This window comes from Trematomus bernacchii, unplaced genomic scaffold, assembly GCF_902827165.1.
Source record: "Trematomus bernacchii unplaced genomic scaffold, fTreBer1.1, whole genome shotgun sequence".
NCBI lineage: Eukaryota > Metazoa > Chordata > Actinopteri > Perciformes > Nototheniidae > Trematomus > Trematomus bernacchii.
In genome coordinates this window covers 14,445,867-14,469,766 of record NW_022987582.1, presented here as the reverse complement: position 1 = coordinate 14,469,766, position 23,900 = coordinate 14,445,867, and the positions used below count along the sequence as shown (strand labels likewise).

General features: G+C 41.0%; 1 protein-coding gene across 1 annotated transcript in view; it reads right to left on the bottom strand.

The window, feature by feature from the left end:
* LOC117480590 (regulating synaptic membrane exocytosis protein 4-like) overlaps window positions 1–23,900 on the bottom strand; it is a 102,734-nt gene that overhangs the window by 44,786 nt on the left and 34,048 nt on the right. The window contains exons 3-16 of the mRNA XM_034127953.1: window positions 23,641–23,852; window positions 22,213–22,332; window positions 19,449–19,548; window positions 19,152–19,275; window positions 18,298–18,344; window positions 17,897–18,009; window positions 14,257–14,387; window positions 13,424–13,595; window positions 12,954–13,107; window positions 12,498–12,524; window positions 10,502–10,570; window positions 8,228–8,366; window positions 7,529–7,630; window positions 1,313–1,498 (exon numbers count right to left, since the gene is read on the bottom strand). Of these exons, the coding sequence (XP_033983844.1) occupies window positions 1,313–1,498; window positions 7,529–7,630; window positions 8,228–8,366; window positions 10,502–10,570; window positions 12,498–12,524; window positions 12,954–13,107; window positions 13,424–13,595; window positions 14,257–14,387; window positions 17,897–18,009; window positions 18,298–18,344; window positions 19,152–19,275; window positions 19,449–19,548; window positions 22,213–22,332; window positions 23,641–23,852 (1,696 nt within the window). The remainder of the gene's footprint in view (window positions 1–1,312; window positions 1,499–7,528; window positions 7,631–8,227; window positions 8,367–10,501; window positions 10,571–12,497; window positions 12,525–12,953; window positions 13,108–13,423; window positions 13,596–14,256; window positions 14,388–17,896; window positions 18,010–18,297; window positions 18,345–19,151; window positions 19,276–19,448; window positions 19,549–22,212; window positions 22,333–23,640; window positions 23,853–23,900) is intronic.

The window sequence follows — 23,900 nt, the reverse complement described above, 5'->3', positions numbered from 1 at the left end:
ACAGTTCAATGCAGCAACAGCAGACCAGTGCGACCATGCGTTCAGACTGTCCCCAAAAGGCTTTCAACTCAAAACAAAAAGAAGAACAGAAACAGAATGCCATCACAGGATCAAACGGCATCGGTTGATGTTAGTAATGAAATCAAAATATAATGTTGGCCCATCACTGCTATACTCACGCAAGCGTATGAGCAGTGTGCACCAAATAAAAAAAAACAGCACGCCGTCTACGGTGTCAGGATAGTCGTGCCTGGAACATGTGTAAAGAAAATACAGCACCGGTGCTTTCAGGGGACAAAACAGAAAGTGGCTAGAAAGGGTGGAGGGGTGGTCGTGAGGGGGGAGGTGGGTGGGGTGAGGTGAGGTGAGGTGGGGGGGGTAAGCAGGGTATTGGGAGGGTGGAAGTAATGATGCAGTGGGAGTAAAGTTAGTCAGGCTGGGGGAGGGGGCTCATGGGACAGGGTCTTACTAATGGAGTTCTAAAATGGTTCTAGTGATGCAAACATTTAGAAGAGGTGAAGCTGCTCTGGGGGCAGAAATAATTATTTTGATTTATTTAAACTCAGTGTTGGATTGAGAAAACCAGAGATTGTTTTGCTGTTAACCAAATTGTTAGCCAGGATTGTATATTAACAAGAAAAAACAAGTGTCAGTGCATACGAATACAAGAGAATGACTACTTTAAGATGTGACTGTAGACAGATGTCTAAGCAGGCTAACAAGCTTTTCTAAATACCCTTTTGTGATGATATCTGGATAAGATAGGTAGCTGTACTAGTAGCGAGGTTAACTAACTTGGAGTGTATTTACAGTATGTTCCCCAACTCCACATCCCTTTAACTTAGAAAGATATTAAAGTCTCAGCACTGCTTCATTCCTTTATTCAATATAAAATGTTCATTTCCCTTGGCCAACTTGGTGTAATCACCCACCTGTAGTTCATACCCTACGGATGTTATCCTTTTTGAGATATTCAATTTTTAACATTCAAGCTAAATCTGAAACGGCCATGTTTTTGTTCTTTTGCAATTTGAAATGTAAATACCCCTTAACAATCTCTTACGGATGGCCCTACCTAACTAACATAGGAAAAAAATGATGTATTGTATGTATTGCATATTCACCTAGTCTATGGTTATTCATTAGTCTAATAATGTAACCATGTGTTTTTGACCTACTATACAATATTTTAAGCTAATGTTTAAATTATCTCTCCCTCCAGAGTGGCTGTGCCTCAGGGAAATGATTGTAGGACTAAAACTCCAGTCTGCTAATGTGCTAAGATGGTTAGCGTCTCCGATCTGGGTCACACCTCGTCAAGGCAGGTGAGGGGGGGGCGGACCTCCCAGATGGCAGGGACGGCATGGACCTCATGAGCGAAGAGTCGTGGGGGCGTTCAGTGGAGCGCGAGCGGGACGTGGGGCGCTCTATAGAGGGCCGCTGGTCTGCAGAGCGGGACCTGCTGTGATACTCGTGTCTATCCATGGCTCCGTGGTTCCTACAGAGGTTATTGAGAGATAGGCAGGCACTCAGTGGGGGCCCCAGCAGGGCCGGGACCGTATGTTTGGCAGGGTTCGGAAGCAAAGACATTTGCTCCATCCTCAAAACTTCTGTATGTGTTAGAGTAACAAACCTGTTACTTTGCTTGTTTTAACCCCTTTGCTACAGATCCCATTATTTACCTAGCCTAATTAACATCATGTATGCTTCAGTTATGGATACATTTGCATTTCACTGTGATTGCACTGTTTTTAAATGCATCTACAGTTGACTTGATTTTCACTCTCATGGACTAACAAAGCATCCATGAGCAGATTTCGGATTGATATAATTTTTGAATCATGTTAGTAAAGCCTCCAGCTAGTTTTGTTAACTGGTCTTCCTTAATGTCCATAGTGTTTGCATATTGTTTGCAGAAAGTTTACTAAAACAGGTACAAATACAGATTTTGGTGGTTTAAGTGAATTGGCAAATCTTAGTGAACAGAAAACAGCAAAGTTGATCGTGTGTGGTGAATACAGTGTAAGGTGGTGCAGGAGCTTGTGCTGTCTCTACGTGGTGGGTGAGTGTGGATTTGTTTAAGGTAGAGTGAAATGTGAGGAATAGTGAGTTGTATCTGGACATTACATTTGGCTAGTTATAACTGGTATTTTTGGCACAGGGAGGATGAAGGCTGTTAATCCTTAGAGCTGGAGGGGAAAAGCAGGTGAGGTTTCCCAACAAGTCAAAATCATTGATAGTGTACATGGATATTGTTGAACCTTAACAGAGAGAAAATAAGATGAAAGAACATTTTCATAGAACCACAATACACTTCTCAAATAAAATAAATAATACAAAAAAGGAAATATTCAACTTTGGAGGTTAAGATCATGCACGTCTGTGTATCTGTAATTGTAATGTTAAAAAAAAAAACGGTTTGACTATATGTATTCTAAAGCATAGCATAGCCTTCTACAAACAGGTGGTAGCTGAAAGGCTAACAGACACTAACATATTTTTCCTAAATAATGATGTCTGATATTGTGAGATAAAACGTTTGGTTCTGATTCCTTTTAACTATATGAATTTTGAATTCTACCATGTCACAGTCTTGTAGTGCCTGTAGCCTTTGCAGTATGAAAAATTGTCCAGTAGAGGAGATGTCCTTTTTGTCTCAAAGCAAAACAAAGGCTCTTCCATCAGTGACCTTAGGAAGCTTTAACACTCATGTATTTGCAGTGATGGTAGTAGATGCAGTAATCAAGCTTCTCATTGGGTGGAATTTGATGAATATAACCATGACATTCACATACTGCGCTTCGGGGTAGCACTGGATTCAAAACATTATTTGTGTGTACTTAAAAAAGCTGCTGTTTGAATATGTGTGAGCGGCGGGCTGTGTCCCACTCAAGGTACACTCCGGGGCCATGCACTTAAACAACAGAACCATGAAAAACATTTTCTCATGTTCTGGAGGGATATCACCTAAACTAAGACACTTGCCAACAGGCTCAGACTCCACTAATGCTCTCTGTTTCTTTTCCTTTTGTAACTTTATTCTGCCCTCATTTCTTTTCTCAGTGTTGCTTTTACTCTGCGTGGGTGCAGACAGGAGCAAACAGTATCTGTATGAAGAAAGGAGGGAAATCTACTCTATTCCTCCGTGGATAACTGGGAAGCGAGCTACTATCTCGTCGTTTCAGAACAAATGCAGAGAGGGGGAGAGAAAGGAAGAGGGAGGGCTCTTGTTAATGGCTATCTAGGCTGTAGGCTGAGCCTGTACTCGAGCCAAGCTGGGCCTCAGGGAAACTTTGTGACACTTTAATAAAGTCAGTCAGGCTCTCGGGCTGGTTTCTGAGGACTCATCACTTTTTCCCTCCTGGAGGGGGGGAGAAATGGCACAAACGTCACAGTATTCCTGACTGAAAGCCAGATGGCAGAGGGTGAAAGATTGAAGACAGAGAAAAGTGGAGTCATTTACAGTGTTTCTCTGGACAGGGGGTGATGTGAGTTCTTTCTTGTTATTGGTGCATCAGGACGCTGGCGTGGGTCCTGGGGATGGATGGGTGTCAGCAGGCCTTTCTATGGGTGCTTAAAACTGCCTGGCAGCCCATTTTGGCCAGACACAAGAAGCCAAAGGCCAAACGGAGACTTTACAAAGCTACTGTGCAGCCCAGAGCAATGCATCATAGATGCCATTGTATGGCGAGCAACAAGCAGCAACCAACAGCATGTAAACAAAAGGACAACACTAAAATTCACACACACCACTGAGCAACATTCTGCTGTTGGTATAATGTACATGACACCAAAGATAAACAAGGACATCAACAAAGACACAGTCATGTGCTGGCCAGCCCTAACAACCAGTATACATAGAGCTGGCCTCGACAACAGACATAGCTCAGCCTCAGCATCCAGAGGCAGTTGTGTATTATTATTTGACATCTACACAACGTCAGAGCTGTGATGACACTTTCACAAAACCGATATCAGACAGGATATCATTTTCCGTCATCACAAGTACGATCACAGATAAATTAAAGACGGACGGGGGACAATTTGAGGAGACCACAACATGGCGGATGCACAGATGCAGCAGCCGTGCATGTCAATACCTCTCGTAGTCATAGTCCGAGGAATAGGCGCCCTCTGAATGGGCGCGGGCCATCCTAGTGGAACGCAGTAACCTGACTGCTTCCTCTCGGCAGATAGGGTACACGCGATGGTTGCGGCTGGCGGAAAAATATCACAACTGGTCAGCATGGATTTTTTCTCCGGAAAAAAGGGGAAATAAAATAAAAACAATAACCTGCAAAGGAAGAAACCTTGGACAACAGCTTGTGTAGTCCCCTATAGACTGTAGGTATAAGGTATTCCCATGACAGCCTTTTCCATTTGGTCTCTATCTGAACTATCACTTATCCCACAGATCCACGGTATTGATCAACTGAAAGCTAACCTACACATCTATACTGTGAATGAACAACCTCTGCTGGACAAAACTTCAAACCATAGATCACTTATTCATTTTCAGAATTGCCATTGTCACTCTATTTGCTCATCTAGGAATCACACGTGACACATTTTGAGAAAATGAAAGGAATGTGTATGACTGAGTTGATGAAAAGAGAAAATAAGCAATGCTTACACTGGATGGATTAAGTGTATGGTCAATCAATTTCTCAAAGTAATACACATTATGTACATAGTTGATCTTCAAAATGCTTAACCCAACATAACACTGATGGCACTGACAATGGCCATGTGAAGTAGCCTCTTTAATGCATCCAAAAACATATTGTGCAATGCTAACCTCGTTAACTTAGTTCAATACATACTCACTCCCAACTTTGTAACTATGGGCCTTTACTGTAGGTACCCCTCTAGCATTTGATTCGAAAAATAAACTTCCAATGTAGGTTTTTAGATTAACTTGATTAGGTTAAGCAACACAACTTCATGGTTAGGCTTAATAGAGATCATGGTTTGGGTTCAAATAACCACATTTGTTACAGAAGTATGTTTGTTACATTAACTACGTACACACCACTGGTTATGTATGTAAGGTAACAAGTATGGTCAAATCTAGTCAAACAGTTTCCTGGCTGAATATCTGTGCTTGTGTTTAACATCCATCGTTGTTTGATCTCAGATCTAAGCAGAATTGCACACTCTTCATACCACCTCTGTTGTTCTGATTGTCTAAAAATGCAACCAATGCATTTCAATTGGTATCAGACACAAAGGGACACTAAGTAAGAGTCACTTTTATGTCACTATTAAGTTGGGAGTACGAACAAGTTGGGTAGTTAGGCTTAGTGTCACTATTAAAGTAAGGATCTAAAAGTGCATAGAAAACATGCCATCCTGTCAGTGCCATATGTTCAATGCAGGTGGGTGTTGAGAGGGTGTTGGGGTGGAAAGGTGCAGAAATAAGGCTTCATGCATGCTCAGGTAAAGTCTACCTGGGTTCCTTTTGAGGATCATCAATAGGCTGAGTATGTCTCGTTCGAGGTAGGGTGAGAAAATGGCTGCAACCACATGGAAGGAGGAGAGAAGACAGAGATGGATCTGAGATGGCGCCGAGGAAGAAGCGGAGGAGGAGGGAAGGAGGGAGGAATAAAGAGAGACAGAGAGAGAGAAAGGATTCAAGATAGACAGAATCATAGGTAGACAGACTGAGAGGTGAGGAGACCGAGGGAAGAGAGATAGAAAGAGACTAAGAAAGCTTGTAGGAAGGGTTGATGTCACAGTTTGAAAGAGGGGAAAACCGGCATGTAAGATTAGAGAGGCTGAGAAATTGAATGGTGAGAAGATGTCATCCTCAGCGTTACAACACACACAGATGAAAGCGGTACAGCGAACACACCAGCAGCATTCAGGGAGGAGATCTGAACAGGAAAGTCCTGAGACACCTGAACCTGCTTGGTGTCACTTCTACTGACTGAACTTAACATCAGGAACATTACATATCTTCTTTTTACAGACACAACATTTCAAAAAGTAGGATAATACAGGAATACAAAATAAACCTTTTTTAATAAAATAGCTGCCTCACGAAAAGCTATACAGATTCCAGAGGAGATTTGTCGGTATTGTCAGAGTTCTGGTGCAGTTCCAAATTCTCCATGACTCATTTCCTGTGACGTTTTCTACTGTTTTCAATAAATAACTGGACGCTGTTAATTAAAGCAGCTGAAATACACTCAAGTGAGCACTGTCCCAGACAATTTAGATAAGTGCATTTTCTGCGTCTGACACTGATTTAGGCCAAGCCTCAGAAATATCAAATAAAGTTAATTGGACGGGGGGAAAGTAGCTGCGGCCTGGCAGTGCCAAGGCTATGATTGGCCTCTTGGAGCTAGATTTTCCAACCCTCACAGAAAGAAAATGCTGATGGAGGATAACTGACCACTTCCCCCTTGACCACCTTTCCATAAACATAGCGAGATACATGCAAATAATGTACAGTGTTGTACAGCATTTGTAGGACACTCTCCAAATGTTTCCTTAGCCTAAATCTATGAGGGAACAACCTTATTGTTCATTAATATTCTTATGCAGTGCAGTCTTTACCATGTGTGCGGTTCATGTAGGTCTTAACTGGGATGCAACTTTTCTGATAAAGAAGTGTATACTGGTCTGGTACAAGCTATTTGCTGAGTTTGTAGGATATGATTTCTCTTTTGGACGTTTGGAGTATTACTGTTTGTCGACATGATGAAGAGAAGATCAAGCAACTATTAATGTAAAGGTAATCACACATCAGTATCAGGTAACATAGTGTGGTCAATTTGTTTCAATGGAATGGACAAAGTTGTTAATTAAAGGGACAGTTTACACAAAACTCAAAAATATATATTTTCCCTTTTACGTTTCAGGGAATCAATATTGTTTTGGTGTATGTTGCCAAGTGCTGGAGATATCCGCCATACAGATGTCTGCATTATCTCCAATTTAATGGAACTACATTTTATGACCCGGTAACTCAAGATAATCCACAGACTTTGTTGGAAGCAGTGTGCATCTACTGAAGACAAGCAGCTTGTCTGGGTACAGTGAGAGGTTAACCAAACTGGCGTCCTCCTTGGCGGTGCTGTAATGTTAGCTACTGTAGCTCAGGTGACTCAGAAGCACCCCTCTTGCTTGAGTATATGCACGCTACCTTGTGCTCTGTGATAAAGTAGGAAAAAGAGTTTCAATGTATTTTTGGCGCCACAAGGAGAAACAGTAGGAAGACATCTCTAGCGTCGATATCTGCAACCCACACCGTAACAATCTAGATTGATATATAGCACTACAGGTAAGAGGAAAATATGTGTAATTTTTGTGGTAAGTGTCCCTTTAAAAGCAGGAATATAAGAACCCACATACAATATCAGCGAGTTTAAGGCAAATGGCATCGAGCGTATTTCGTGCACACACACCTCCCTGCATGTTTACTCATCAGCCCCCACTTGTGCCTGTCAGCATTTGTTCCATGCATGCCAGCGTATGCACATGCATCTACTGCACACAAGTGTAAGCTGGAGTGTGTGTGTACCTGTCAGGAGAGTAGTTATCTTCAGACACACTGTGGTGGTCCACTCTAGTGGAGGAGCTGTACTGAGAAGGCCTAAGGTCAAAGGCGGGGTCCAGACTTCTGCTGTGTGACAGAAGTAGACTGGATCACCCCTCGTGTTCTTTACACACTGCCCCCTATTGGCCAGGTGGAAAATCTCCTCATGTTTACGTGAGGCATTTTGGGTTAATCAAGAAATACTGCATACTACAAGGGGTTGTTATAGCATTTGGAAGGCAGTACAATGGCTTACCCCTAAGGATCCCTAAGAATAGAAATGAATGGATCCTCTTTCAAAATGTGTTTGTTAATAAAATATATGAACAAATATAAAAAGTGTATATACAAGTCGGAAAAAACCTTAAATCCAATATGAATAGTAATAATAATTAAGTAATAATCCTTGTTAATGATTTTTACTCATCTGGTCATCCTTCGTGGAAGAAATTACACATCTCTCATAAAGAAAGCATTCATTTTGTATAAAAATGTTTATATAAAATAATAGAAGCATCTAAATGTCGTATAATATATGTTTGGTCATCTTACATAAACACTTAAAAAAACTAAAATCAAGAATTTGCCATAAATAATATCACAAAATACATACAAATTGTAAACAATAACAAAACACAGTGTCCACCGAGAAATGCAGCTAAGTAGTGGACTGAGTGTAGTTACCTGGAGGGGGGGGGGACGCTGGGAGAACGCGACCGCGCCCGGTTAATGTCAGCTGAGTGGGAGCAGTGGTTCGACGACATCACCTGATCAGGGACAGACAACGTGGAGCTCTGGAAGTCTCGGCCATTAGACCGGTAGTCTGTGAAGAATGGAGAGAGGAAGGCAGGACACAATTAGGAGGGGAGGGTTTTTCAGAAGGCTCTGTATAAATATACATGTACTGCCAACAAAATACTGCAGTGGTGGATTATAAGACAAATACAACAGTCATAAATGTCTTTGCTAATTAACAACGTATGAATTCTCTTCACTTTGAGCAGGTGATGAAGCCAAATCTGGAGCATTTGATAATGAAACATGATAACAGCTAATGATGCCGATTCTTAATGGAACAACTAAACTTTGTGCACTAAAAGCTAACCTGCACAGGCACTGCTTTTCATTTTGCTGAGTCTATATTAGAAAATTAAAAAGACTACGTTTCAATTAAGTTGTAATTCCTATCCACTGTTAACACTGTGCATTAAACATGAAAATAGCCTTTAAAAATCAGAAACATTATAATGAATTTTCTCTGCAGGGCTGATTGGTCCATTGAACTTGAAAGAGTTCATTAACCGATAATCAGACATGGCTAGCAGCCACGGTTAAGGTCAATGCTTAGCACTTTTCAAGTTGATTGATATTCAATAGAGTGCATAGCACATTCAAATGAGTTAAAGAAAAAATCAAAAGTTAAAAAAGAAGGGAAAGGTAGGAAAATGTGGAGGTAGTGGTAAGGAAATGACGACCTTCACTTGGGGAGTAGACTTTTTTGCATTTGTCAAATTGAATGATCCATTCATGTGTACTGTATGTACCAGATAATAAGAAACATATAAAGCGCAACCGACAACTGTTATTCTACCCCATTTAAAGGAAATACAGTCAGCAGAGTTATTGCAAATACTGCGGGGTAAACGGAGATGTGTTGGAGCCTGTTTAGAGAGGAGGGTTTCACCGGAGCTGAGCAAAGGGGTATTCCCTTCACTGAGGATGAAGGTGACTGGCATGGTGAGGCAGTGAGGGGCTGATGAGAATGTTAAAGAGTTCTCTGTGGCCTGCATCTGCTTATAGGGATGTGAAACAATAATACATGCTAAATCAATAGCAAACGCAGCTATCTCCTTCCTGCAGTTTACCAACAGCTTCACTACAAACCAGGTAAACGGAGAAAAGTCTGGTTATAACTGAGAGAGAACAGACTTGCCAACATCGTAAAAGCGATCCTCTAACTTTTCATTATGCGTTGCCGCCTATCTCAGGATAATTTCCTTCAAGGTTGATATCTTATGTGTGGAAATTAAAGTTATTTTCTAATAATCTTTCTGCTTGTCTCTCTAGCTGGTTACAGCGGAGCAGAGCTGTTCTGATGTGCAGCGTGGGCGTGCTGCTGGAGCCTCGGTGAGAACAGCAGAACAGAACTAGATCTCAGCGCTGCCTCTGTGCTGCTGCTGCTGCTGATGGCTGCAGCATGTCACACTGCTAATATGGTGTATATGATATATATATAACAGTATTGTTAGCTGTTTAGACCTAGGAAGGATTTGACAGATGGTGGCATGTAGGAGGTAAGGCTAAGGTGGACAACATTTAGCTTTAACTCATCATTATGAACTACATGTAAGGGCTGTAGAATGATGACACCGTGGGCGTTCGGCTTGTTACTTCACTTTCAGGATCTAACTCTGTCTGCCTCAGATTCGCAATCTCCCTTTCAAAATAAAAGCCCCATATATAAAAGCTAACAGTAAATATCTTCATGTAGCCGAACAATAATTGTGTGCCCACAAAAAGTGTTTGGATGTCAGTGGAGCCAAAGATCTAAGAGTAAGCTAAATCAGAATGTATCAAAACATGCATGACTTTACTTATGAATAATATCAGGTGTTTTATCATAGCACTGAGAGCTCTGGGATTCTTCCAGATGTTTCTTGATTTGGACAGTGATGGTAGCCAGGCTGCTAGCTGTAGCTATGTTGCTAACAATGTAAAACAAGTAGACTGATCTTCGTGTTGTATATACAAATTATAATATTACAATAACACCACTTAGAAAGTTCGGAAAAGGTTTCCACTTTTAAATAAAAAACGAAATGATAATATTCCCTGGTGAAAAATCATATTTAAATATAAAAACCCTTTTGTTACTTATCCAGACTTGCTCTTTGGCATTTTGTTTCAGATTTTAAATCATTTTTTTAATTCACATGCACTCTGACTTTAATATATTACCTGTTATTACTCCAACACCATCTTCACAATCATAGTCCGAGATCTCACTGTCACTTATCCTTTGGGATCCTATGAAATAAAGAGAAACAAGGAGAAAACAGGAGAAGAGGGAAAAGTCTTTTTTAGTACCGTGGTCATTTATGAAGCAGGGTTTATTTGGATTATGCCTCCCTGGATTTAATGGTTACACCTAATGAACTCACGTCACCACAGCCAACAAAAACAACAACTGTTCAAGCAAGAGCTTTTGGAGTTCAAATATGTGTCTGCATTGTACTGCTCAACCTCAACAAAAACAGCAGATCTCTTTTTTGAATCTGGGGCATTTTGAATGACACATTCCATCATTCAAAAGACATTGGAAGATGGGGGTGGGAGAAGTGATGCGGCGTTACAGATCTTTCTTCATCTTCCCCAGAAACCGTATACTCTACCCCCTCTCTTTAAAGTACGACCCCCTCCCTGAAGCCCCCCATCGCTTTCAATGTTCAGTCATCTTAAATCAACTGGACAAGTGTGCTTTATCAGAAATGACAAGTGCTGCACTCTGGCAGTGCCGCTCCCCACCTCTCATATCAGTTGGCTGTAGACTTTTTACAGCTGTCAGCTCTTTCACCTCACACTTACACTAACGCCCAGAAAATCATCCTGGTGGGGGGGGGCAAGCAAGCTGTAAGTGTCCAGTAGAAGAAGTACAGTGAAGCTGCTCTGAGTACACTACAGTCATACAGTACGGTCGCCTAACGAATGTAAACCAGCATCTGATCACATAAAGGGGCCATCAAATGGTATATTTTGGAGCTTGGCTCAAGGAAATACAACGCTCTTTTTGTTTGTTTCTCTAAATAAATATACCGCCACTGTTTTTGAACGGTTATCCGATGTATATCATGACAATTTCAACAACATATTCACATTTAACTCTCCTATTGTCTTTGTTTCCCCCCCCCCTTACTTTGGTGTTCGCGGTCAAATTTGACCGGTTCTGTTTTAACTGCTATTACATTAACACAAAAACCATTCATCATCACCAAATTTCATTTAACACCCTTTCAAACTGTAAATATTGTATCAGACTACTGGTATACATGAACAACTGCAGTAAATATACAAAGAATAGACACTGAACAAGTATTGCGTGTGCCAGGTGTGATTCATGTGGGGGGATGGGCACAAAAGAGCGGGACATGTGTCAAATTGTTCTGTGTGTGTGTGTGTGTGTTTGTGAGTGCCAGGTGTGATTGACATGGGGGGATTGGGCACATAAGGGGGGGGGAACACATCTAGAGTATGTGTGTGTGTGTGTGTGTGTGTGTGTGTGTGTGTGTGTGTGTGTGTGTGTGTGTGTGTGTGTGTGTGTGTGTGTGTGTGTGTGTGTGTGTGTGTGTGTGTGTGTGTGTGTGTGTGTGTGTGTGTGTGTGTTTGTGTGTGTTTGATCTGATCCGGATGGTTACTAATTCCATTTCTTTATGGCGGTAATTTTTGACCGGGAACACCATGGGTGTTACAAAGTTGACTAAATCATCCAAAATTCAATGAAAGTGGTGATCAGCCATTTTATATGTTCAAATGTCTTCTGTGAAGGATATCATAAAGCCTTAATGCAATCGAATGTAAAACACAAAAGTTATGATTGATGAAAGTATAAATCGTTCAGATTTGACCCGAAGACAACAGGAGGGTTAATATCCACAAACACAAGCCAAGCAGAAAGGGCTCCAAAATATTGTTTTTTTCTTCCTAAAAGGGGAAATGTTCCAACAACAAAATGAAAAACAAAACAAACAAGCGCATCACAGAGGAAAATCAAGTCTATTGGGACTGGCAGCCTGTGCTTTTAGAACATCAGGTTTGGTAGGATTTGGTTTTGGGTTGCAGGACTCCCTGTACATGCACGCTTTGTGGAAGAGAAGGGGAGGAGAACCAGGGTCAGGGACAGAAAAACACTCAGATACTCTACAGAGCAGCACTGCCTGTGAGAGCAGGGGGCCTTTACCTGAGTTGTATGAATAAGAGCCTTTGTCTGTGAAAGCAGAAGCAATAAGGTTGATGTGACATGCATGATAAAGACAACATATGCATAAACTGCTGTACAAGCTTACAACAACTACAGCAGTTAAAAAAAACAATGGATTCTTTTAAATCAGGACATTTGCAAATGACTTATTATTAGAGATTAGAAAGTTGATCAAGCCTAAATCTACTATATTTAAAGATATTAATTGTTGTTACGTGAGCATGCCAGTTTGTGTCAACAACAATGTCTGCTGTCAAGATTGTTAAAATTGTTTGAAAGTGTAGACAGACAATATAATGTACTTTCTTTGGTAAAAGTCAAGTTATTCATTTAACTTGGTGTTGGGTTTGTTAAATGTGAAGTTTAACTAGCCTTTTGAAACACACTTCTTTAGAGGTGTGTGACATACTGTGTGATTGACAGGGGGCAACGTACTCTGGAGCCGTCGTGTGGGGCTCTCTCCGTGGAGCTGCCTGCGCTGTGTGTTGGGGGAGGCACGTGGGAGCGGCATGGAGGACACGTCGTGGGTTTGTAGCTTGTACCAGTGTGGCTCATCATCCAGAAGTGCTGTCTCCAGCTCAATAAGGATCTGTGGGGGGTTAAGGTCACAATAAAACATGTCTTCGCTCAAAATAGTTGCATATGAACATAATTTTCTCAATTATGAAATGATAGCAACTCACAAAGTAATCACAGAGCTCTTACAGTTAGCCAAGATTAGTTATTCATAGCATTTTTACACAGTTATGTCAAATATCTAAGCTCACTGTCCGTGTCAGACAAGGTCTGGACATCCAAAGCCTTTTAATGGACAAGAGCTTCATGAATGGCTTGCCCCCAATCTTGAGGATTAGCTGAGTGAGCGTCAGTGAGTGTCCCAAATGGTTGGGCTTTGGTTTTCTTACCTCTCCCAGGAACTCGCTCTCCTCCTCCCTCACCCTGGCTTGGTCCCACAATGTGATCTCCAGCATGCGCTCCCGAAACTCCCGCCGGTGCACCGGCGAATACATAAAGGTCTGGTTCCATTTGGGCTCTAAGGATTTCTTTAACGTTTTTGTTCTCCTCTTGCTTTTGTCGCTGGAGGAACAATAATTCAAACTGTTTTTATTTACAACCATGATAGGGAACAGCCACGAATACAACAGATTAAAAACACGACACAGCACAGAGCACATCACCCAGGCATGCTGATGATGGCAGTGAGATGGCAACAAGACTGTCCTAATTCCCAGAAAATGTCCACTTCCTGCTTTCTTCATCAGTGCATAAGAAAGAACTGCGTAACAAGGTGCAAAGCTGCACAGAACGTCCAACAACGTAATAAGACACATCCACTAAATCCCTACAACTTTTTATGATGCTAATGTAGAGCTGCACCGAATATTTGTATTACTTTTCAAGATTAGACTACACTACACTATTTACAACTTCCTTGATCCAAACATCTATGATTTAAAAGGAAAAATATGTACAACTTTAATCTGTTGAATAATTTAATGAAAATGTAGAATATTTGTTGATGATTTCTGAGTTGAAGTCATGTATAAAAGAAAACTTTAGTACAGTCCTGTGCTAATTGTTAAAAAAACAATGACGCATAACATTTCAATATCACTGAACACAATCTATTTTCCTTAATCTCACTTTGTACTAATGTACACTGTCTTGGTGAGTGGAGTGAACTAATGTGACATTAAATGAGTGGGGTGTATACAACGCTAACTGTTTCTACTCTTACCTTCTATCGGGGAGGAAGTAGATTTTGACGTAAGGGTTCCTGGGGCGGCCGTCTTCCCTGGGGGGCAGGTCTTTGGCGCCCAGGATGGTGACAATTAGCTGATGGCCCACTTTGTCATACCATAGTTTGACCTGCAGGGGCAGAGCACAGACAGCTGCTGAGAGACGCTCAGGGCCAACAGGAAGGAGAACACAGAGAAGACCACTTCCTCCAATTAGAAAATAAAGTTAGTGCATAGGTGTCATCATTTATTGAGTCTTCTCCTGTATTCACCCTTCAGGGAAAAGGTGGTATGTTTCTGCCTGTTAAGATAATGTCAGGTCACATGCTTGGCAGCGCAATTTACAGAGCTTAAAGGGACAGTTGACCCCCAAAATCGAAAAATACATTTGTTTTCTCTTATCGGTAGTGCTGTTTATATACCTGGACTATTTTGATGAGTTTTGGAGATATTAGTTGAAGAGATGTCTGTCTTCTCTCTAATATAATGAAACAACATTGAACTCGGCTTGTGGGCTCAAAGGGCCAAAATGTCTCTTTTCAGAAGACGCAACTGTCAACCTTTTTATGATAGGTGATACGGTTCAAATAAATAACTGCAGCAGGAATCTTGTCACAACAAGGTCTGTAGTTTATTCTGAAGGAGGCACTGCTGTTCAGGGTGAGAGCCATTTGCTGCATTATATTAGAGAGAAGGCAGACATCTTTATGGCTGATACCTCAAACTGTTTGTACTCACAACAAAACAAGCTAGCTAGATGAATAGCACTACAGGTCAAAGGAAAAATATGTATTTATTTTCATTTTGGAGTGAACTGTCCCCTTAAGTGCTCATGGACTTACTGTATCAATGTTAAAATGCTATGATAATGCTAATATATCAAAATCAAATATTAGGATCTTAGTGTCATTTTAGTTCGATGTGTTTTTAGCGTGATGCTACGTTTATCGATATTTGTTTCACTTTATTTGACATGTTGTAAATGTATGTGTTCATCTTTCTAATAACCACTCCCCCTGCAGAGATGAATGAAGCTCACTGAATGGTATTTTGACTCAAGTGATTTGCTGTGCTCTGTTGGTATTGTCTACCTGTGAGGATGCTGCCTCTATTCATTAACTATCAGATATTCAATGGGCGTTCATATAAGGAAATCAATCATGCTGTTGCGTGAATTATTGAAGACATTTCACATTAAAAGGGAAGTATGGACTCCAAAAGAAGACACTTAGAAGAAGAAAAAACTCCAACTGAGGCCTTACAGGAAGTAGATGAAATGAGAAATAAAACTTCTAAGCTTGTGTCCATACTTCTGTAAAAATGTGATAATGGAAAAAAGGTCTGCACCAATTCAAAGTATCAGCTATACATGCAGCAACGCAAGAGAGAGCATTCAAGACAAGTCAAAAGATCTTCATGTAGGCAAAACAGACACTAGAGGGCTTATGGGAAAACAAATTGTACCACATCTTCTCAAAACCTGTAGCCCACCAAATCACCAGATGTTGCAAAGTGAGTGTACTGTACAGTGATTGTGTTTGAATTTGTACAAAATATTCAGTAAAGATTCAGATTGAATTCTTATGGATTATATTATAAGTGGTAACACACGTGGTTCAAAAGTAACGTACTCAAAAATAAGTGGCTATGAAATGTGTCCATTTTAAAAATACACTAATAGAAACATACAAGCTTTACCAAAGTACACACAATAACACATACACACAAATAAAAACCTACTTGTACATTCAACCTCCATAAAATGTCATTACACCCCTCTTAATTTGAAAACTTGCATCTCTATCTCGACCCATTATAATAATGTATTGTGTGAGATCCAAACAAGGCTTGTTGATGGTGCTCTTAACTCATCACATTAACATATTGTCAGCTGTAAGTATTAATATAGAAACTAACCGAGCCAAGAAAATAAATTCCAAAAAATGATGAAACAAAACCCAGAGAGAAGACTGATAATAAAGACGACAGCATAAAAGAGACCCCTTGAAGTGAAGGAAAACCTTCAACTCTTATTTTGCAGGTACAATTTGCTTGAACTCTTAACTGGAAAGGAAATGCAAGTTGGTTTCCAGCACAGGACGGCAAACTTGTTTTTTTTTCACTGCAACATGAAACTGCAGACCAATCAACCATATGATGCTTAAGTTGCATAAGTTGAACTTGCACATGGAGCAGTTCTCCTGTACATGTGCGTAGGGCAGAGTTACAGGCCTGGGTTCATGTTACACTGAGGCAGAAAATAACTCAAGTCCTTTGTCCTGAGACAGTTCAGGGAGACACCCTCCTGCATTTCCAAAGATCACATATGTCTGACACGAGTTATGGTGAAGTGTCAGATTAGGCAATGGAAGAGTGTCTCCTTAAATGTGTTTAGATTAGTTGAGCATGCATAACCTAGGAAAGAATGAGGTGGGAAATGATTTATAACTCTTATCATAACAGTGATACCAAGAAATCAAACTGAAGAAAATGACACAATGCACTGCACTGAGGGAAACTTGAAGCTGCCATTTCCCCTAGAATGCATTTTCCAAAGTATGGAAACAGTCAACAGTCAATGAGCAAAGACCAAATAGAGATTGTGCCCTTCAGACGGGGCCCATTACCTGGACCCTAGGGGTAAAAGGCGTTGTTCTTCTACTAAGGCTTTGGCTCTGGATAAGCACAATTAAACAAAAAAAAGGACAAGAAAAGAAACTGCAATAAAACCAAAACCCAACAAAACAGCAACACAAACTCACAATACACTCTTAACAACAACAACAACAACAACAGTTTGTAGTTTCAGATGTTGGGTTTGTTCTTATTTCCTGTTTAACTTTTTATGTAATGCTTTACTAGTTCTGCATAGGCTAAATGTCACACAATCATTTTTAATATTTGACAGCTACAAAAGCCTCTGCATAGAATCAGTCATTGGACATTGCTGATCTTAGAGGGTTAATTCAATGCACTCAGTTTTTTAAATAATCGGTTGTTTCATGATTCTTTACATGCAGAACATAAAAAGTCATGATCCGGGCAAAATCTTGGGGTGTGCTAAACCCTCAAAGGATAAGTATATCATACAACCCCACTACAAACATCCCTTTACATTTAATATTTTTTTATGTGGGAAAACCTACTACAGTCCACTACAGCAATCGGAACCATCCAATGTACCAAAGAAAACGTAACAATTGTAACATTTTATGATTGTGGTATGACATTTCAAACTAATGTAAATCAAACTCAACTATTTCTCATTAGAATATATATATATATTTTTTTTAAACGTGTAGAGATGTAACATAGATGCTAAAAGCCTTTTCCCTACTGGACCCTACATTTAAGTGCTGATTTTATTCAGCCATTTACCCATTTATCCCAGGAGAGTTTTTATACTGGATAATGAACAGCACGTGGTAACCTGATCTACACGCCTGTACTGGGTTGGTAAAGGGCCAGCTCAACCGGCAGAGTAAGAAAAGCTCTGCCCGGTAACCAAATGATTTGAAACAGTATTTAAGGTATTATTTGAGTCCATTCCTAAATATAGTCAAATGAACTAAAAACCCTTTAAAATGTTCATCAATGTAGTCTTTAGTGAGGATTTCACATAGTCTGTATGTCACTTACTGAGAGCTGACCTGACAGGTACTGGGGGGCGTCCCTCAGCATGCTGGGACTCATGGGGGACGTGACGGAGATGGACGGGCGATCCACCTTTTGAGACTCAAAAGAACTCGAACCTGACAGGGCAGGGACCACACGGTCAGATCAGGTAGTGAAGACGTTGGTTTTAATAACATCGAGAGATACAATGAGAGACGGGGGATGGTTGTGAGGAAGATAGAAAGACAATGGCAAGAAGAGAGACAGAAAGAGGGCAAGAAAGCATGCCGTAAGAAAGACGGGGACACAGAGAGGCAGAGTGACAGAACTCTCAGAGACATTTCCTTCACTTGATGTTTCTAGGCTGATTAATAGGATTACATGGGGTAATGAAATAGCTTAAAGATTCTGAGACTGAGACTCACTTGATTCCAGTTGTGCATGTGTGCTGTCTGGTATCCTTGGAATATCTCTGGGAAAAAAAGAGAGAAAGAGTATGAGTGTGAGAGACAGGAGAGAGGGAAGGGGTGGAAAGGATCAATTTGTGCTACTGCTGACTGCACTGTGCTCTAATGACCGCATTAGTCTTCATTCAGCAGCAGCTCCCTCAGCAGCACAAAGAGGGTCAGATATAGGATTGGTAAAGCAAAGGTGTTGCTGTTTTCCACTATTTACATTTGGAGTCAAAGCAAGGCAGCAAGCTGTCATTTTGCTGGGATGTGTTGGATTTGAAGGGGATAGATTCCCAAATGTTGAATAAAACAAGTACGCACCACTCATTCAAAAATATATTCTGTGGTAACACAAGCTATCTTCACCTCGAGATGTCCTGAAGGCTCCATATTATAGTGAGCTCAGTAATGCAGGCAGTGACTTGACCTCAATGAGCCTAAAGACATAACAACTGTAATTGTTTTAAAGAAACAATATCAATAAAAGTAGGAAGTCACTAATGATGCAATTCCTGTTATATAAAATCATAGATTTGATTGCACACATTTACAATAATTTTTTTTAATGTGATTATTAAATGTATCCTTTCCAACTGATTATTCGTTCTTCATGCTGAAAGAGGCCTGGAAGCTATGCCAGTTTTCATGTTGTCAGAGGCAGGTTGGCACTGTAGACAGGACAGAGTCCTGATATTACATTACTTATTAGAATAAAAGACCTGAAAAATAATTTCATAAAAGCAATAAAGTAATCGTATTGTGTGCCAAACACAGCAGTTACGATCATATAATGCGGTGCGTGTGTGACAGTCATGGTGAGCTCTCACCCTATAGGCCGTGAGACCACCAGCTCCACCTGCGGCTCAGGCTTGGAGTCTAGAATGATATTGTAAACTTCTTTAAATGTGGCTCCTTGTAAAAGCTTCCCGTTCCACTCCAGCACCTGGTCACCTGCAAACACACCAGACACACAGGATAACGTTTTGTAGTGTAGAAAACACACCTCATCATGCTGTGTGTGTGTGTGTGTGTGTGTGTGTGTGTGTGTGTGTGTGTGTGTGTGTGTGTGTGTGTGTGTGTGTGTGTGTGTGTGTGTGTGTGTGTGTGTGTGTGTGTCTTTATACCTGGTCTGAGATGTCCAACAGTGTCTGCTAGACTTCCTTTCCTCACTTTAGTGATGAAAGCACAAAGTCTACCAGATTCTGTCATCTTGCCTCCCACCACCTGTAGGAGCAGATTAGCACTGGATTAGCACTGAAACACAACTTGAATTGTTAGTGTTATTATCACTGTGTTATTATTATGGGTACTTGCGAACTGAGGCCTCTCATGCCTCTCATGCAGCTTGCAGGAGAAAACCGATTGTTTTCCCCCAATGTATCCCAGTGATGTCATAGTGTTTGCCTGCGAGGTATGAATCCTCAATAAAAGCCTAGATTTGTTGTAATGTTTAAGGCTATGTTTTCTGCCCAGGGACACACTCAGTGGTTCTGTAACAGTGCAGGTCCGTGGGCTTCAGCTGTACTGTAAAGACCTGAGCTGCTGTACTCAGCTTACATGGGCATGATACAAATAAAAATCCCTCTTAATGGCAGCTGAATGCCAACATACAAAGGAGCTTAGGGAAGTCTGCTAAATGAAATGGCTTTATGTAACAGGCAGGAGCCGGAGAAGGAGGCTGGCAGTGAAAGAGATGGAGATAGAGAAAGATGGACAGTGGGGGGGGGGGGGGGCTGGCAGCCTGACTGATGGACTGACTGGCTGCACTGCCGAGTTGGTTGTCTGCTGCTGAGCGGACAGAAACGCACAGAGGCACTGAGCAGACACAAACATGCCGTTTCAGGAGGCTCATTCAATCAGTAATGATTTTCCCCGTCTCTCACTTCTCTCTCTGCATCACCCACCATGCTCCTCTGGACTTGGCTGCTCAGCTTTTTTTTTTACCACCTACAGATTAATGCAACAGTGAAAAGGGAAGGTAAACCAAAGCATTTACCACAATAGAAAGCTTTCTTTGGCAATGTAGTGACTATGCTGCAATAACAAAATGGGTAAGAGGTAGGGCTGCAAGATTATTTTCATTATCAACTCATCTGCAGGATATTTGATTTTTAGATGAATCGATTAATTGTTCGACTTAAAAAATGTCACTAAATAGTCAAACATTTCAATCCCAGTTTCTCAAAGTCCAAGGTAATGTCTTTCATGTTTTGTCTTAAACCCAAGAATCCACTTTGTTTAATAAAACGATGCAGTTATATGAGGAAGCTTTTTGCAGTACTGCACGGTAGCTTGTGAATTGCACCAAGGAATTAATTCAAGTGTATCTATAATAATTAATGATTCATTGTTTCTTGATTAAATTAAATTAAGGTATAATATAAAGTTAGTGAGTAAAAACTACAACATGTGCCTCTGAATTGTAGCGGAGGTGTATAAAGTAGCAGGAAATGAAAGAAAATGTGTTCAGTTCTTGATCAAATAAAACGAATTACTGTTAAACACTGAATACGACAAAATGAAAAATATTTTAGAAACTTTCAACAGGATTTTCTGCAATTCTTTTGCAATAATAACTCCTCAATGAATCATGGATAATCAGAGTATTTTTCTTTTAAACGTCTAAATGATTACACTCATTTACATTGCAGTTCTTTACAAAGGTTTACATTGAGTGAAGTAAGAATATATAAAAGTATGCTTCACAGCACTAAAAGCATAGGAAACATACAGCAAGCATATCGTTTAAATTCCTCGGGGAATGTGATGATGCTATTCAAAATGTGTGCAGTGACGACACTGACAGGACTCGTTTCCTCTGCGCTGCTGAATGCAGTTCATTAAAGTAGTTCAATGTGAGTGAGTTCAGAAAATTATACGGCTCAATGTTAAACGATGCTCATTAATATTCATCAGGGACATAATCAAGTCTTTAATGAATATTATTACTGAGTAGCACTATGATGTTATCGATAATTGGAAAGCCAAGGAGAAAATCAGCACACACAAAAAAAGGCCACAAAATAGTAGAAAGACACTGTAGGTTCACATCAATGTACAACCAACACTGATAATCAGCTGGACCTGTCAAACCTCCCCAGAATCCCTGGGTCTGCTTCCACTGAAGTCCATAACCAACATTTGTGATACATGTGCATATTTTAAAGCTGCAGTTGGTAGCTTTCATACATGTACCTTTTCTCATTCTGATATTGTGACTGTAGTGCATGAGACAGTTACAAAATATCATGTTCCTCTGCCTCCCAGAATTTGGAATTTGGAGTCCTCTGCCCAGAAGGAAAACAACCAATCAGAGCAGAAGATACTCTAACGTATCTCCAAGTGTCAATCACTGCTTGTAAACCCCAATCAAAATGTGAAATGACGCAGTGCTGGTTAAACATACAACAGTAAATAAAACAGTCACAGCTAAACGATGCACTGAAATATGTTTTGTGAAAACGTTTTGTTAAGTTGCCTCTTAGCATGACTCTCTCTGTACATTTACGTTCCTCTGGTAAGCAGTCATGCTGCGTAAATGTCGAGGGCTTTTATTGTGAAGGGTAAGAACAGAAGGAGGTGCGCACACGCTGTTGACAACGTGGGAGCAATGAAGAGTTTGCCGTCTTGGTGTAGACGACAGATTCTCCGTATTATTTTGAACAACCTTCCTAAGTATAGGCACGACCCAGAGCCCTCGGCCAGTGATCCTTTACCTTAACACTTTTAGAGATTCTTTGGCTGTGATTGTTTGTTTTGATAAAAGTTATTTAAGTTACGTAGTATTGAATATGTTACCAAACTGCAGCTTAAACACATTTCTTTGGTGTTGAGTTTTTCATGAGATCTTCAGACACACACAGACAGGTAGAATCATTATGAGCTCACCTTTAGACCAAGCAGAGCTCCTGAGTCTCGAGGCACACTTCCATCTTTCATGCGCTTGTTGAGTAAAATACGCCCTATTAGGCGATCCCCATCTTTGGACGGCTGCCACGTCACCGGGTGCTACAAGGTCAGAGCAACACACACCTATTGTTCAACAACTCATCCGCTTGCATGTGATTACATTAGACCCAAGCACACAACTGTCCATAGTGAAAAGGGTGCATGGGGAGAGTATTTATTCACTCAGGGAAGAGAGTTCACACAAACTCTGTCGCCCTCATCAATTGTTAAATGTTTTAGCTAGCAACACGCTCAGTTATTTACATTTTAAAAGACGGGATATTGAATTGCTAAGAGAATCAAGGACGAACTATTGATGAAAAATAACATCCAACACAACAGTGAAAGGTGTTATTTCCAGAGCTTGTGTGAACATGCCAGTGTGAAGGTGGAGTTAGCTTCATGCAGCGCCCCATGCAGAGTAAAGCAAGCAGCCCCAACCCTCCACCTCCAACCAGCTCTTCAAAGTGGAGCAGGAAGACCGGAGTCTCACTACACACAGACATACAACCATCATCAGGTGGAGGAGTGAGGGGAAAGCAGACTGCGAAAAAGGGGGGGGGGGAAAGGGTCATCTATGATGCAAGAACAAATGAGGTAGTCCAGTTCAAAGATTAAAAAAAGAATGGAAAATAGAGCGCATGTGTTAAAGCCATGAGACACAGAGAGGGTGAAATCACAGACGCGCAGTGGAAGGGAAAAAAGAAAAACATATGTTTTCATTTTTGGTGCAAAACAAATCAGTCTTCCCTGTTTTGTGTGCTTACAATCATTTAGGTTTGCTAAAGAAGTGAGTGGAAAGTTAGGCAAGGGGCGGGTTCTGTCTGGACTGGGTGCTGTGGGGTGGGGGGGGGGGGGGGGGGGGGGGGGGGGGGGGGGGGGGGGGGGGGGGGGGGGCAGCAGAGTGAGAGGGGTCGGCCCTGAGTAAAGATGTTTCCTATGACACTAAACAGGACCGCTGCAGAGCAAGAACACAACATACGGAGGAGAACGAGCATGCAACTAGGAGAGACCCACATTCCTGTGTGCCATGACAAACAGAGAGCTTGTGTGTCAATGCTCTTTTTTTTAAAACTACTGTAAGATGTGTTGTTTCTGTTTGGGGAGCAAAACAGCAAGTACAAGTAGCAAGCAAAGAGGGTGCCCCCAAAAGACTTTTTCGGCAACACCGAGCAAGGTGGAGCCAAAAGTAACCGAAAAAACAAAAAAGGAACGAAATCGCAAGAGAAATCAATTTATACAAACGTCAAATAAAAATCCAAAAAACAAACATCTCACCTATTTACACTGAGTGACAGAGCAAAACAAAGACTGGATGGGTAGGTTAAAAATAATAATAACAAAATGCAGGCTAGATTGTCTTAGTACCTTCTCACTATGGCTATGCTCCTCGTTTAGGGTAGTGCTACTGCACGTATCAACTCCCGAGTCTTTAACCTGCGGTTCACACCATGCCAAGTCCTCTTCAAATGAGTGTCCCCCAAAGCGCACCATTTTCTTTTGCCTCTCAGATAAGGTGTGTGTCGGCTCGGACATAAATGTCTGCTCAATTGTTTTTCTTTTTCCCCTTTGACTGTCCCCTACAGGTGTGGGATAAAAACAGAAAGAAAACAGAAAAACAACATGCA